General features: G+C 41.2%; 1 protein-coding gene across 1 annotated transcript in view; it reads left to right on the forward strand.

Annotated features, from left to right (window-relative positions):
* Nucleotides 1–16,722, forward strand: part of MRPL48 (mitochondrial ribosomal protein L48) — a 50,752-nt gene that overhangs the window by 14,243 nt on the left and 19,787 nt on the right. The window contains exon 4 of the mRNA XM_021704639.1: nucleotides 11,482–11,570. Within this exon, the coding sequence (XP_021560314.1) occupies nucleotides 11,482–11,570 (89 nt within the window). The remainder of the gene's footprint in view (nucleotides 1–11,481; nucleotides 11,571–16,722) is intronic.

Here is a 16,722-nt window from a genome sequence, read left to right on the forward strand (position 1 = left end):
GAATGTTTTCCCCAAGAACACTAGTGATGAACACCCACCATTTAGATTCAACTGTTGTTGACATTTTGCTTTCTCTATTGGGCATCATGATACCCACCTTTAAATACCTCAGTATGCATTTTTAGAAATAAGGACTTTCTCTACATTCTGTTAAAGAACGACAATACCATGATCTCATTCAAGAAAATTAATAGTAATGCTCCCATATCATCTCATACTCTATCCATTTCTGTAATTATCCCCAAAGTGTCTTTTGTGGGTGTTGTTTATAACCCAAACCCAGTGAAGTTTCACACTTTGTGTTTCACTATTATGTCACCTTTAATCTAGTTCCACTTGTTTTTTCCTATAACAGTGACTTTTTGATTAGGTCGGACCATTTGTCTTATAGAATGTCCTCCCTTGTTGATTTGTCTGATTATTTCCTAGTGGTGTTGCAGAACATGTTCTCCTATCTCCTTCCTATAACCTGGAAGTTAGATCTGAAAGTTTTGAGTAGACTTAAATTAAATCATTTAAACAAGAAAGTTTTCTAACTGATAGCCTGACTTCATATGGCATCCTATTAAGAGATTAAAAAAAAACAAAACAAAACTATGAATATCTGATTATAAAAGTGAAAAACATTCATTTTAAAGAATATGGGAAATAAACACTCACATACATACACACAAGAAGAAGCTGAAGAAGACAGAAATTAAAAATCACCTGTAATCATACCATCCAGAGATTATTGTTTAACATTTTGTTGTATATCCTAACAGGTCTTTTTTTAGGCATTTATATTTCTCTCTCCATAGATAGATAGATAGTAGGTAAGTAGGTAGATAGAGAGGTGGATATTTTTGTTTGTTTTGCAGTAATGGGAACAAATGATACATACTGTATTTTTTTTAAGCTTTATTTTAGAGAGAGAGAGAGTGAACTCAAGTGGGTGGGGCAGAGGAGAAGGAGAGGGAGAGAATTGCAAGCTGGCTAGTGCTGAGCTGAGCCCTATGCAGGGCTTGATCCCATGGCCCTGAGATCACGACCTGAGCCAAAGCCAAGAGTCGGACACTTAACTGGCTGTGCTACACAGGCACCCCGACTAAGCCACCTAGGAGCCCCGGATATACTGATCTTGAATTCAGACATAAGTCTGGGGTGAAAGTGTAAATTTGGAAGCCATCATATTGTTGATTTTTTTGAAGTCATGGCAATGAATGAGATCATGTGAGAACAAGTAGAGAAGAGGCCCAAGGATCAGGCCCTTAGTAACTCTGACATTTAAAAACGGTAGAGGGTGGGGAGGGTGGGGTGCCTGGGTAGCTCTGTGGGTTAAGTGTCCGACTTTTGATTTCAGCCCAGATCATGATGTCAGGGTCCTGGGATTGAGCCCCAAGTGAGGCCCCATGCTCAGCAGGGAGTCTGCTTGGATTCTCTCTCTCCCTCTGCCCCTCCCCTTGCTAGAGTGTGTGTGCACTCTCTCTCTTTCACAAATAAATAAATCTTTATTAAAAAAAAAAACTGGGTAAAGGGTAAAAGAGATGGCTAATGAGGTTGGAAAAAAGGCGGCCAAAATGGTAGGAGAAAACCAGCATAGAAAATTTCAAAAAGTCAAAAGGAGAGTGTTTCAGGAAGAAAAGAGTGGTCAGCCATATTGGAGTTATAACTGTGTGCTGCTGAGAGATCCCGAAAGATAAGAACCTAACATTTTTTAGCTTTAGCAACATGGAGGTCATTGGTGACCTTATGAAAGTAGTGTCTTGTGTAGGTGGGGTGGGACCAGTTGTGGAAGTTAGCTTGCATTGACAAGTGAATGGGAGTTGGGGAGCTAGAAACGCTGTTACAATGTTTTCATGAAGTTTGAATGGGAGGGGAGAGAATTGGCAGGAGGTGGAGAGGACTGTGGGGTCCAGGAAAGGTTTTCTTTTTTTTTTTTTTAAGATTTTTATTTATTTATTTGACAGAGACACAGCGAGAGAGGGAACACAAGCAGCGGGGAGAAGGAGAGGGAGAAGCAGGCTTCCTGCTGAGCAGGGAGCCCGATACGGGGCTCAATCCCAGGATCCTGGGATCATGACCTGAGCCGAAAGCAGACGCTTAACAACTGAGCCACCCAGGCGCCCCAGGAAAGGTTTTCTTTTACATTTTTTTCTCTTAATTACACTTTTTATTTGGAAAGATAAAAAAATACATAAGACTGAAAAAGGATAATATGAGGTAAGTAACATTTTGCCAGATGTTCATTTTTTAAAAAGATTTTATTTATTTATTTGAGAGAGACTGTGAGCACAAGTGGGGGGGCAGGGGCACAGGGAGGGGGAGAAGCAGACTCCCCACTGAGCAGGGAGCCTGATGTGGGACTCAATCCCAGGACCTGGGGATCATGACCTGAGCTGAAGGCAGACACTTAACCGACTGAGCCACCCAGGTGCCCTTGTTTTGTTTTTAAAAAGAGATTATGTTCAAGTGCTTTTATTCTGTGGCTTAGGTCTCATCCGTTATCCTCAACTAGAGGCAAAGTTCATTTTGAACTGGTATGTATTCTGACAAAGTTTTTTTTAAATTACTATTAAAATTATCAACTGTAAGAATTGTAAATGCATTTATATAGATGCATAGGATAAAAAAAATATAAACTGTACAAAAAGGTATATGATGAAAAGTTGAATTTTCTACTTCCCAGTCTTACTCCCCAGTGTTACCCACTGATAGCAATTTCTCGTATATTTTTCAAGAAGTTTTATGCAGGGACACCTGGGTGGCTCAGTCGGTTAAGCATCTGCCTTCAGCTCAGGTCATGATCCCAGGGTCCTGGGATTGAGCCCTGCATCGGGCTCCCTGCTCAGCGGGAAGCCTGCTTTTCCCTCTGCCTGCCACTCCTGTGGCTTGTGCTTTCTCTCTCTGACAAATAAATAAGTAAAAAATAAATAAATAAATAAAAGAAGACTTTTTTTTTTTTTAAGATTTTATTTATTTATTTGAGACAGAGAGAATGAGAGAGAGCACATGAGGGGGGGGAGGGTCAGAGGGAGAAGCAGACTCCCTGCCGAGCAGGGAGCCCGATGCGGGACTCGATCCAGGGACTCCAGGATCATGACCTGAGCCGAAGGCAGTCGCTTAACCAACTGAGCCACCCAGGCGCCCAAAAGAAGACGTTTTGAACATACATTGTGTGTGTACAACTATTCTTAATGCTGGACATTTAGGTTGTTCTGAGTTTTTGCTATCTCAAAATATGCTGCAGCAACCATCTTTATACATCTTTGTGAACTTGTTCCTGTACATTTGTAAGATAAATTCCTGGAATTGAAATTGCTGAGTCAATGGATTATGATTAAAAATTTTGGTAAATATCATCTGATTACCCTTCAGAGAAGTTGTATTGATTTACATTTCTATTTTCTGGTTAAAACTTTTTTTTTTTTTTTAAGATTTTATGTATTTATTTGACAGAGAGAGAGAGTGCGCACAAGCAGGGGGAGAGGGAGAGGGAGAAGCAGGCTTCCTGCGGAGCAGGGAGCCCGATGTGAGGCTTGATCCCAGGACCCTGGGATCATGACCTGAGCCGAAGGCAGACGCTTAAACGACTGAGCCACCCAGGCGCCCCAAAAACTGGGTTTTATAAAACATCTTATTTTTTTGGTAGTAAAAAAATTGTCTCCTAATTTGCATTTCTTGAGAGAATTTATCATCTTTCCACATTTTTATTGGCTATTTTCATTTCTTTCCTTGTAAACTGTCTGTCTATACTTCCTGCCCATTTTTCTGTTTCTTTTTTTTTTTTAAGATTTTATTTATTTATTTACTAGAGAGAGTGTGAGAGGGCAAGAAAGAGCGGGCAAGGTGAGGAGCAGAGAGAGAAGCAGGCTCCCTGATGCAATGTGGGGCTTGATCCCGATCACGACCTGAGCTAAAGGCAGCCACTTAACCCGCTGAGCCACCCAGGCGCCCCTCTGCCCATTTTTCTATTGGGTTGCTGACTTCTTCATTTTTAATTTACAAGATTTTTTAATATAGTTTTTATATATTAAGGAAATTAGCATTTTTCTGTCGTCTCTGCTTTGCATTGCTTCTAGTCTTTGTCTTTTTGTGTTTTTTGTTGAAAATAAGTTTTATGTTTTTATAAAGCTAAGTTTATTAATCTTTGATTTCTAGATTTTGTTTCTTGCTTAGCAAGATCTCTTCCAAGATTAGTTTAAAAAATCCTTCATGTTATCTTCTGGTATTTTTTTTCCCTTTATATATGTGATGCATCTGGAATGAGAAGTGAATAGAGATGCAGTTTTTTCCCCCAAATGGGTCGTTAATTGTTTCAACATTTATTGAAACATCCATCTTTTCCCCTTAGGTTTGAGAATGTCACCTTTATCATATACTAAGTTTCCATATAGATCTGGGATTATTTTAATTTTGTTTTGTTCAATTGATTTGTCTGTATATTTGATGCCATTACTAACCTTTTTTTTTTTTTTAAAGATTTTATTTATTTATTTGATACAGAGAGAATGAGAAAGAGAGAGCACATGAGAGAGGGGAGGGTCAGAGGGAGAAGCAGGCTCCCTGCCGAGCAGAGAGCCAGATGCGGGACTCATCCAGGGACTCCAGGATCATGACCTGAGCCGAAAGCAGTCGCTTAACCAACTGAGCCACCCAGGCGCCCACTAACCTTTTTTAATACTGTTGGTTACTATAATTTTGTAGTATATTTTAGTATTTGAGAGCTACTTAAATCTGAGGGTTTTTTTGGTTTTATTTTGTTTTTAAAGTTGGGATCAGGGGCACCTGGGTGGCTCAGTCGTTAAGCATCTGCCTTCGGCTCAGGTCAAGATCCCAGGGTCCTGGGATGGAGCCCCCACATCGGGCTCCCTGCTCAGCGGGAAGCCTGCTTCTCCCTCTCCCACTCCCCCTGTTTGTGTTCCCGCTCTCTCTATCTCTCTCTCTGTCAAATAAATAAATAAAATCTTAAAAAAAAAAAGAGAGAGAGGTGGACGATAATATAATTTACTCAGTCTTCTTTTTCTTTTCTTTTTTTTTTAAGATTTTAGAGACCAAGCAGGTCAGGGGGAGGAGGGAAGGAGCAGAGGGGTAGGGAGAGGAAGAGGTAAAGAATTTCAAGCAGGCTCCACGCTGAGTGCAGAGCATAACATGGGGCTCGATCCCATGACCCTGAGATCTTGACCTGAATTGAAACCAAGAATTGGATGTTAAACCAATAAGCCACCCAGGTGCCCCTCCAACAGTTTTCTATTTGGAGAAATTTAAGCTGTCTCCAAGATTTTTCAATGTAAACAACACTGTGATAAACATCCTTGTACATCAGTATTTATACCCTTATCAGATTATTTACTCAGCATACATTTCTAAAAGTCAAACTGGTGGGTCAAAGGAAATGGACATTTTTAAAGCTATTGATGTATTACCAAATTGGTCTCCAGGAAGATTGTGCTATTTTATTCTTCTTTGGTATTTGAGAATCCCTTTTGATATACTCATCAATATGAAGCATTATTAATTTTTTAATATTTCGTAATATTATAAGTTAAAAAATGCCATCCCTTGTACTGTAATTTGCATGTCTTTGATTACTAGTTGGTTGACCATATTTTCACACATTTACTGGCCATTTATCTTTCCCTTTGCCCATTTTTCATTTGTTGTCAGGGAATCTCAGAAGGCCCTCTAGAAGGCCCAAGGTGACTCACCAATGTTGGCATGCCAAGATAATTCTACTTGAAAGGACATAGTTTTGTTGGCATTTTTCATGGGTTCTTTGAGATATCCTTAAAATCAGAAATTCCAAGATTGCATTATATTGGCTTTCAGAAAAGAGTGGGGAGCAGTGCCCTGTTCCGTCCTTCACCCAGCATTCTCTCTGCGGGCCTGGGTACCATACCAGCTGCTCTTTCTAAAAGATGGGTGTGGTTGTAGTGACTGCCTTTTTCTTACTGTTTTAAACATACATAGAGAGGTAGAAGTAAATATATATAAAGAGGTCTGAAGAGGTTAAATGAAGAGAACTCAGAGTCCTCTCATTACAGCATGTGCAAAAAGGTGGAATCAGAGAAACATGGCACATTCAAATCCAAGTAGTTCAGTGTACTATAATTAGAAAAACTGGAAAAAGTTTGAAAAGAAATTTTTAAAAAAGTGAGTAGCTGCCAGGGCCAACTCATTGCAGCTTGTCTTGGTAAAATGTCTTAAGAACCTTTCAGTGTGGAACTCACGACCCTGAGCTCAAGATCCAACCCGAGATCAAGAGTCAGATGCCCACCTGACTGAGCCACCCAGGTGCCCCATAAAGGCAATTTCTGAGTACATACTATTTGCCAGGTGCTGGGGTGTACCTGCCCTTTGGTGTGTAAGGGACCTCTAGTCTACTGAATGGAGAAAATATCCTGTAATTAATTCTGACTGGGGCTACCCCAGTGTTTCCCCCCATTTCTGCAGCATAGCCATGCTAAAAATGCTTGTTCTAATCTTGAAGGAGAAATAATTAAAGTGACGTTGTTTACCCCCATCCTGGATTGATGGGTTTAGTTCCCAGCTTAGTAAACAGGGACACTGAAGGACAGTTAGTTTTGGCATATATAAAGTAAAGGAATGTGATGTGGGAGAAGTCAATACGTGATCACATCCTATAATTGTGCTAACTGAAAGATCTTCAGAGCCTCCTTTTGAAACCCTGGGGTTCTGTATCTTTAGTGAAAAGAGTTGCCTTTCCTCTTACGAGGCTGCAATATTAATGTGACAGCTGGAAACCCATTTGATGACAAGGAGCAGGGCAAGAATTCTTTTGAACTTACTAGAAATCGGAGGCTTTCAAACTGGTAAATTTTATAACGTAAACAACTGGCTAATTAAGCAGTTTAAACACTGGTAATTTGACCAAAACCTTTCATTTAAGGGGGAAAATGGTTAATTTAACAGTAGTGTGAACCAGCTTCTTAATTAACCAGCTGCTCTAATTATAGGAATTGCCCTAAACTGAATTTGAAAATGCTTCCTTGCCAAGGAATCCCAGCAGAGGAGAGGCTGAGGCACACAGTCTGGTGCTTTCACCTAAAATGTGTCACCGTCTCAAAGATCACCTTTGGTTCTGTTTGAAACCACTGGGGGGGTGTTTGATTTTCTGTGTAGTTAAAGATGGTGGTTGGCATCTGAGTTTTCTTTATTTATACAAAATGTTCTACTATATTGTGGAGGCATGGGAGAGCTAAAACCATGAAGTAAACTCGATGATCTTTGAACGTTTAGGGCAGTAGAAGAGTTTCATGGAGGAAGTGACATTTGGCCCTGGAGGCTGGCTAGGATTTCACCAGTCAGAGAGGTGCAGTCCCAGCAGGGGGTACTGCCCAGCATGGCACAGAGGTTTGGCATGGTTCATACAGAACGGCAAGTGTAGCTCTGTGGCTGAGGAACAAGGTTTTAAAGGCCTGGAGGAGTGGGAGAATGAGATGAAGTCGTTGGAACTAGATTAAAGAATCAAGTTTCTTAAATGCTTACCTAAGGAGTGTGAACATTTTGAAATATGGCCAAGACCTTCCCCTCCTCATTCGTTGGTGTCTCTGTAGTGCCTGGTACAGTGCCTGGCACATACTAAGTACTTAAAAAGAAATTATGTGGCTACAAGGATTAAATGGTTGAATTAATGAAAGAGAAGAACATGATTAGGTTTGTGTTTTAGAAGGATCAGTTTGTCAACGGTAGAGGGTGGAATAGAGAGGGGGGTGTGGATACAGTGAGATCACCAACAACAGTTTAGCCAAGGCTGCCCCTTGAATCTCTTAACCCACCCATGCTCTCTCTCCCTTTTTCCATACACCAACCAAAGTGATCTTTTATAAACATATCAGGCATATATTTACCCTGCTTATGGCTGCTCAGCTTGAAATGCAAATCCTTTACAAGGCCTAGTGTGGTGTGTTTCCCACTCACTGCTCTGGTCTCTGGTATACTCTGTGCGCTTCTCACTTTGCTTCAGCCACAGTGACAGCCTTCCTTTTCGTTGAACGTGCCAACTGGTGGCCTTTGCACTGCTATTCCCTCTGCCTGGAACATTCCTCCTCAATCTTTTCACCTAATAAATTCCTCTTTGCCTTTCAGGTTTCAGTTCGTTTATTTATTTTTAATAAATAATACATGTACTTGGAACAAGTTTTAATGATAACAAAAGAGTATAAAATAAGCAGTTAAGTCTCCCTCTCCTCCTGCCTTCTAGCCACTTCCCCTCCCTGGGGATAACCACTATTTTCCTCTGAATTCTGGTCTCAGTTCACGCGTTTTTTTTCAGAGAGGCCTTCTCTGATACTCCCGTCGAAAATAGATCCACCAATTGTATTGCCATAGCCCTCTGTGCTTTTTCTTTTTATTTATCACATTTGGTAATTTTATATTTATTTTGTGACTGTTCCATTAATGATTCCCTCCTCCCATAGACTGTCAGCTCCATGCTGCAGAGCTGGAACCTGAAGGCTTGAAGGGTCCAAGGTCTTAGATTTAGGGAGACAGAATTGGGATAGCAGCCAAGAAGATACCTCAGTTGTGTTCAGTGCTCTTTTAGAACCTCTGCCAAAAATACCTCCTTCTTCCTTGCATGGTAAACTCTTACTCCTCTTGCAAGAATGCATTTGTTACCTCTTCTGAACCTATTCCCCTTACCCTCCCCTACTCCCACCACCTCCCCCGACCAAGGCAGGTTCATTGTTCCTTCCTCCAGACACTCACTACCTTGCTCTCATCTCTGTTAAAGGAGTTTGTCCACCATAAGGTGATTATCTGCTTTCCAGCATCCTTCCCTAGTACACATTGTCTCCAGCGAAAGTGACATATTCTAATCATCTTTGTCCCAGTGTTGTTGGCATGCAGTAGTAAATGTGGACTAATGCATATCATGGAAGGGACCCATGATATCCAGGGTTTGTCTTGATGAAATAGTGTGGATTATAAATGCAGGATTGGCTCTGATGCCAGTCTCTGACTGGCCTGGCATAGAGCAGATCTGCTTGGAAGCCCATTTTAGAAAAGAGAAGCCTAAGAAACATTTCACTTCTCCACACCATTTTCTTTTTAGCCTCCCCATAGAATGGTGGACCTGGGAAGATGAGGGCAGGACTATAGGAGCCGGGAGGAAAGGGAGCAGAACCTAGGATTAATACTTCTCCAGAAGGTAGAGAGTGAGCAAGAGAGACAGACATAGAAGAACTGTGTGGGGCTGGTTCCAGTGAGAGAGTAGAGATAAGAAACTATGATCTGAACTAGGAAAGTTCATATCTAGCTAGATTTTATATTCCAGAAATTCAGATGTCATGAGAATCCACCTGTGCACAGGCCGTTCAGCCAGATAGACCTGGGTTTAAATTGCAGTTCTGCCTTTTACTTGCTGGATTTCCTTGGCCATTTCACCATATTTTTTGAGCTACAGTTTCTTTTTTTTTTAAATTAAGTTTTTAATTTTAATTCCAGTATAGCTAACATACAGTGTTATATTAGTTTCAGCTGTACAATATTGTGATTCAACAATTCCATACATCACCACTGGGTGATGATCATCAGGATAAGTGTACTCTTTAATCCCCATCACCTATTTAACCCATGCCCCCTCCCACCTCCCCTCTGATAACCATCAGTTTGTTCTCTATGGTTGATATATATTTTTTTAAGATTTTATTATTTGTCAGAGAGAGAGAGAGAGCACAAGCAGGGGGAGCGGCAGGCAGAGGGAGAAGCAGGCTCCCTGGTGAGCACAAGGAGCCAGATGTGGGACTTGATCCCAGGACCCTGGGATCATGACCTGAGCCAAAGGCAGACACTTAACTGACAGAGCCACCCAGGCATCCCTGTTCTCTATAGTTAAGAGTGTTTCTTGGTTTGTCTCTCTCTCTTTTTTATCTTTGCTCATTTGTTTTGTTTCTTAAATTCCATATATAAGTGAAATCATATGGTATTTGTTTTTCTCTGACTGACTTATTTCACTTAGCATTATGCTCTCTAGATCCATCCATGTTGTTGCAAATGGCAAGATTTCATTCTTCTTTATGGCTGAATAATATTCTGTTATATATACCACATGTCCTTTATCCATTCATCATTCGATGGATACTTGGGCTGTTTCCATAATTTGGCTATTGTAAATAATGCTGCAAAAACATAGGGGTGCATGTATCCCTTTGAATTAGTGTTTTTATATTTTTGGGGTAGATACCCAGCACTGTGATTACTGGATCATAAGGTAGTTCAATTTTTAACTTTTTGAGGAAACTCCATGCTGCTTTTCACAGTGGCTGCACCAGTTTGCATTCCCACCAACAGTGCACAAGGGTTCCTTTTTCTCCACATCCTCACCAACACTTGCTGTTTCTTGTGTTTTTTATTTTAGCCATTCTGACAGGTATGAGGTGATATCTCATTGTGGTTTTGATTTGCATTTCCTTGAGGATGAGTGATGTTGAGCATCTTTTCATGTGTTGAGCTACAGTTTATTTGTAAACAAGGATAAAAATAATGAAGATTAGGGGCGCCTGGGTGGCTCAGTCAATTAAGTTTCCGCCTTCAGCTCAGGTATGATCCTGGAGTCCCAGGATCAAGCCCCCCATTAGGCTCTGGCTCAGCAGGGAGTCTGCTTCTCCCTCTGCCCCTCACCCCACTTGTGCTCGCTCTCTCTCAAATAAATAAAATCTTAAAATAATGAAGATTAAAGTCCTTCCTTGAAGATGGATCCAAGTGGTGCATCTCTGGGTCTACCACAATAACTATGTGTGTGGAGATCTTAGTTTATACTTGGTAGTAGTATACACACACAGTGTTCTGTACCTTAGCTTTTTGTTTTTATTGTTATTTACTTAGCAGTGTGTGTTGGCAGTTGTTCCATATTAACACAAATAAATCAAATAGATGGTTTGTAAAACTTTGTGGAAATCTGTGATTGTCCTCTTACCTTGTTGTATTTGCCACTCATTTCTTTCTCTGTATGATCCACATTAGAAAACTTCAAAAGGATTATTGGCATTGGAGGAACAAGTGAAAACAAGAACACTGTGAGAATGTATTTTGTCCTCTTAGCACCAGTGGCTATAGCAGGAGAGAATTTCTCAAAGAAAAATAGGTAGTGGGGAGTGGATATAGTCCAGGAGCCAAGAGGAGAGAAAAAGGGGGTAAACTGAGAGTCAGCCCAGGGTCAAGAAATGGCTCTGGTTCTTTATTATTTATTTATTTATTTAAAAGATTTTATTTATTTGACAGAGACATAGCGAGAGAGGGAACACAAGCAGGGGGAGCGGGAGAGGGAGAAGCAGGCTTCCCGCTGAGCAGGGAGCCCGATGTGGGGCTCCATCCCAGGACTCTGGGATCATGACCTGAGCCCTGGCTCTGATTCTTTAAACCAGCAGGAGACCCACTATCCCAAATATTCCTAGTCTTGTGGTGGAGAATTTGTCTCCTCACGTGTGGTCTGCCCTGCAGGAGCTTTGAAACAGGTTTGTCTTATTTTCTGTCTTTTAGGTGGCATTCTGATGGGTACCAGTCGGCACTACAAGACAAAGCCTACCCATGGCATTGGAAGATACAAGCACCTAGTTAAAGCACAGGAGGTAAAGGGAGCCAGGGTCCTTTAGAAGAGGATAGTGTGCATCTTTTCCAAAAACTGCAGATCAGATTTGCATTGGGCTGTTAACATTGGAGGTAGAGATAATATTGGGATTACTCTTGAGTCCTCTCCAGTTATTTCGTTTGGAAATTATCTACAGTGAGGTGTTTCTGCCAGCTCTCAATCTTGTCCCTACACCAGGTTATCACAGTGAAAAGCCAATGATTTGGTTTCATTACTTGTGGTACTTAAAAAAAAATATCTTCTTAGTACTTATTCAGCATGGACCTCACAATAAATGATACATTCACTTAAGTTGAATGAATGGTTTGTGGCGAGTAGAGGCGGAATGGCATTTTCAGCCAAATAGTTTTATAGTATTTGCAGATTTAAAAGATGTTTATGTTCCTTGAATCCATTATCACAGATAACTGGGTGTTAGTTTTAAGCATTATAAGATTATTTAGCCCATTTCTTAGGATTTCCAGAGCTACCGTATTGCTTCTATGGTGGTTTGATTTCTGTGCGTGTGCAGAGGATTTTGTGGTGAGGTGGACACAACACCGGCCTGAAAGTCAGAAAGTCTGGTTTTGAGTCATGATTCTGTCATTTCCTGTAAACAGTACAGTTTAGAAGGATTTTGCTCTTCTACTTAGGGAGACTTCAACATCACTTTTGCCTCTTTGGTTTATTGTAATGCTCCCATGTAACCATGAACATTTCCTGCTGCCCCTTTCTCTCCTTGGCAGAGGTCAGTACCACTGTATTTGGGTCTCAGAAGCCACTAAACTTTCCATGTTCTCCTGAGCATCCTCCTTATAGCAAGGAATTTCATGAGAGGATCATTGTCACATCTGAGGCTTATAATAGACAGCCTCCCAGCAGGAAATAGCCCAATTAAAATGGTTCATTTGTAGTTTGTAGTGGGAAGAGGACTGAATTGGGAACCAGGAAGCTTGTAGGCTTAGTTACGCCACTTATTACACCCTCACGACTTTGGAAAATTAACCTTAACCCTCTGGGCGTTGTGGGCCCTGAAATTATATGTAAAATGTTTTCTATGTGTGATCTTTTTTCTGGGAAGAGAGTCCATAGCTTTTATCAAAGTCTTCATAAAGCCTGAGAAACTGGATTAGAATATCTTTAAGAGTCTTTCAGCTCTGATATCATGTAATTCTGATGCTCTGAAACATTTATCGAACATCTCTTATGTGGTAGGCATTGTTGAGAGTGCCTTGCCTATTCAGACTGGGTTGTAATAAAATTTTAGAGGATGAATGAACAAGACCTGGTTCATGCTCAGAGAGCTGGTAAACTATTAGAGGTAAGACACAGATAATTATGCTCCTCAGCAGAAAGTGACAGGTGGTAAAAAGAAGATACAACGTGCTAATAAAATTCAAAAGAAGGAGTGATTTACACCCTTTCTGAGTTGTGACACCTTAGAGTAGTTGTTGGAGTTGTTTTATTTTGGGATATCCCTCTTCTAACAGTCCCGTATAAATTATTTTTTTTTTTTAAAGATTTTATTTATTTATTAGAGAGAGAATGAGAGACAGAGAGCACGAGAGGGAAGAGGGCAGAGGGAGAAGCAGACCCCCCGCCGAGCAGGGAGCCCGATGTGGGACTCGATCCCGGGACTCCAGGATCATGACCTGAGCTGAAGGCAGTCGCTTAACCAACTGAGCCACCCAGGCGCCCCCCCGTATAAATTAGTAGGAAATAAAATTCATTTGGTTTGGGTGTGTGTTCCTTGGCTTTTTGTTAATTTATTGGGATCCTCCATCTTTTATTTATTTTTAAAGATTTTATTTTATTTGTCAGAGAGAGAGAGAGCACACACACAGAAGGAGGAAGCAGGCTCCCCACTGAGCAAGGAGCCAGATACAGGACTCGATCCCAGGATGCTGGGATCATGACCTGAGCCGAAGGCAGATGCTCAACCAACTGAGCCACGCAGGCATCCAGGGATCCTCCATCTTAAAAGATAATTTTCTGTGTATGCCATGCTCTGACCTGCTCTGTAGTTTGGTATAAGAGGAAGCCTAATATCATATTAATGCCATCTGCCCCTATCTTTCTCCCTAGTTTCCTCTCCCATCTCAGGTATACTATGCTCTAACTGCATTGAGCCCCTTGCTTTTTATCCAAATTATCATACTGTTTCAAGGCCTCGCAAGTCTCTTTATGAAACACATACTGTTTCAAGGCTATTCTGTCTACTTGGAATATCTTCTCCAAGTTTCTCTTTTCTTCTCTTTTCACTTGGCTAATACATCCTCAACCTTTGAATTCTAGTGAGGGATGGGTTAGCCCGGTGACGGGTATTAAGGAGGGCATGTATTGCATGGAGCACTGGGTGTTATATGCAAACAATGAATAATGGAACACTACATCAAAAACTAATGATGTACTTGTAGGGTGACTAACAAAGCATAATAAAAAAATAAAATAAAATAAATTCTAGTGAGGAAGCAGGGTGAGGGGGGAAAAATGAAGCTCCCCTTCTGAGAAACCTTCCTGGATTCCCAGCACTGGATTACTTGTCCTACCATGAGCTGCTAGAGTTCCTTGTGCTTCTTCTGTAATATGACTTACTGCTCTGTTTTAATGGTCTGTTTGATGACCATCTCCCCTTCTAGATGGTGGCCATGTCTTTGTATCCTCAGTTTGCAGCAGAGGGCCTGGCATCAAGTAGAGGACCGTAAATATTGATTGAGCTGAACTGATGTGTGGTTATTGGAGCTGCCCCAAGGTTCTATAAATCAGAGCTGGCAAAAACAACCTAATATTTGCAAACAGCTGGCTCCAGATGACCTTGGTTGCTTGAAGGGAGTGATGCTCTCTTTGGTTAGGGTTGTAGGCTTTTCTCTGATGTCATTCATTGTCCCTGGGTGGCTAGCCAGATAGTAGTGAAAGCTGCTGCAGGCTCCTTGCTTCCTGCATGGGACAGTACATGAACATTCTCATCTATCTGCCAGCTTGCAGAGGCTCTATCCCAGGTCCCTGTCTCTTCTACCCTACTGGGGAAGTGGGCTAGAAAGGCTAGAAGGCATCCTGTGGCCCCCTTTCTCTCCCTGAACATAGATCTTAGAAAAAACAATAAGCAGCCAGATTCTGTTTTTTCTTCTCTGGGTCCTAGGCTGGGTCCTCTCCTCTCTTGAGCCCCCCATCACTAAGACAAAAGTTAATTCTCATGCACCAAGTGCCCAGACCTTGTCCCATTTCTGCTGGTGTAATCTTACATGCTGTATGACCCAGCTTGACTGTGGCAGTGAGGGATCACGTTTCAGAGCTCATCTCCAGACCTAACACTGTGTCTCAATGTATAGACCTCATTATTTCCTCAAGGGCCCTGAATCACTCTGTTGAATTTAAAAGGCTTCAGATTGTTTGGAGTGATTTTTATTTCATAGAAATAAATGTGTAGTCCTTCGTATTTGTAGAGTGCTAGGTTATTTCTCCTAAGACCACTTTCTTGCCCTCAGCTGTTGTCCTGCCTTCAATCTTGGGGCAATAACAATCCAAGAAACAGAGAATTGCTAAGAGGAAGATGTGGGAGGATGGAATGGAGGCAACATAAATTGCTGTCATTTATAATTGTTCTGTGTTCTATTTTCTAGGCCCTGGGGCAAGAGAGTAATGTGTATCTTTTGTAATGTAGGCAATTTACTTCCTCTTTATAGAATGGCCCCCTAGGAGTCAGAGATGTCTTTTCCCTTGGAAACTGTTTGCACTGTTGACATAGAGGAGGTGTCTGTCATTTATGACACCTATTTAGTTTGTTGTAATACCCATAGATAGATTAGCTCCCACAGCCACAAGTCTGTGAGGAGACTGTGGCATCGTTCCCAGAAAAATCAGCAGATCCGAATCACTTTATGGTGACAGTCCTAGCTTCCTGGGGAAAGAAAGATCGGTTTTTGCTGGTGCAGTAACTGTAGGGCTAGACATGGATTATAGGACTGACTAGGGAAGCATCCATGTTTTTCCTCAAGTCTACCTCCTGTAACTCATTGAAAAGAAAAATGATTATTGAGCATCTACTATATGCCAGGCACTGTGTGAGCACAAATTAGGTGAATGAGACACAGTCTTTTCCTACCAAAAGCATACAGCAGGCTAGGAAAGATAGTGCTCAAAAATGTAACTAACTACACGTGGTAAGTGCTTTACTAGGGGAATGAACTAAATATCAAGAGAACGGAGTTAAGGAAGCAATTCTCCCTGAAAGGGTCAGTGAAGGTGTTATGGAGGTCACTTCAACAAACATTTACCAAAGGCCGCCTGTATTCATACACTGAGTATGTAAAGTGAACTGACCTTTGGAGTATCCAGCTGCTTGGGGTACACTGGGAAACACTGCGGCTGTAAAGAACATAAAAGAGTTCCCCAGAACTTTTCCAGACACAGAGAGTGATTCCTGTGCTGACCTCCCTCAGTCTGTGCTGTTCGAGCGCCCTCGTCGCCCGCCCACCGGTCTCATTCTGCCTTGCCCGTTCTGCTGAGTTACAACCATGTCAGAGTTTTAGAGGGAGCCATGTTTGATATGAATAATAGTAGTGATCCCTTTCCATTTTCAGAGTGCTTTTCCATCCATTATCTCAGTGCCTCTCAAGCCATATGCCCTTGGAACACTGGTGATCCTAGAGCTGAACCTCTCCTCAAGTTTATTAAGTGCAATCTTCCACATTTTAGAAAGATATTCAGTTAATGGATAGACTTTTCTAAATTTCAGGTTTTTCTCCCATCAGGTTTACTTGATGAAAACAAATATTAACAGAGAGATTCAGATATGTTTTCATATTTTTTGAGATGTGGAGAACTCCATTTATATAATATAACCATGTTTTCTGCTAGTAAAGTCTTGTTGTATATGATGAAAGTATATTGATGAGTATTTTATGGTGTTTCACAAAGAGAAAAATGATTTTTGTTAGGCCCTTTGCAACCAACAAATTTGAAAACAATGCCATTTGATTCACCAACTAACCTGTGAGGTAGGGTAGAAAAGGAAACTGATTGAGGGGCATAAATGATTTCTCTATGATGTGTGTCTAGTGAATGATGGAACCAGAACCAGAGTTCAATTCAGTTCAACTCAACATTTAATGTGGAGAAATAGAGAAATGAATGAGACGTAGTACCTTCTTTTT

The sequence above is a fragment of the Neomonachus schauinslandi genome, chromosome 11 (assembly GCF_002201575.2).
Source record: "Neomonachus schauinslandi chromosome 11, ASM220157v2, whole genome shotgun sequence".
In the NCBI taxonomy this organism is placed as follows: Eukaryota; Metazoa; Chordata; class Mammalia; order Carnivora; family Phocidae; genus Neomonachus; species Neomonachus schauinslandi.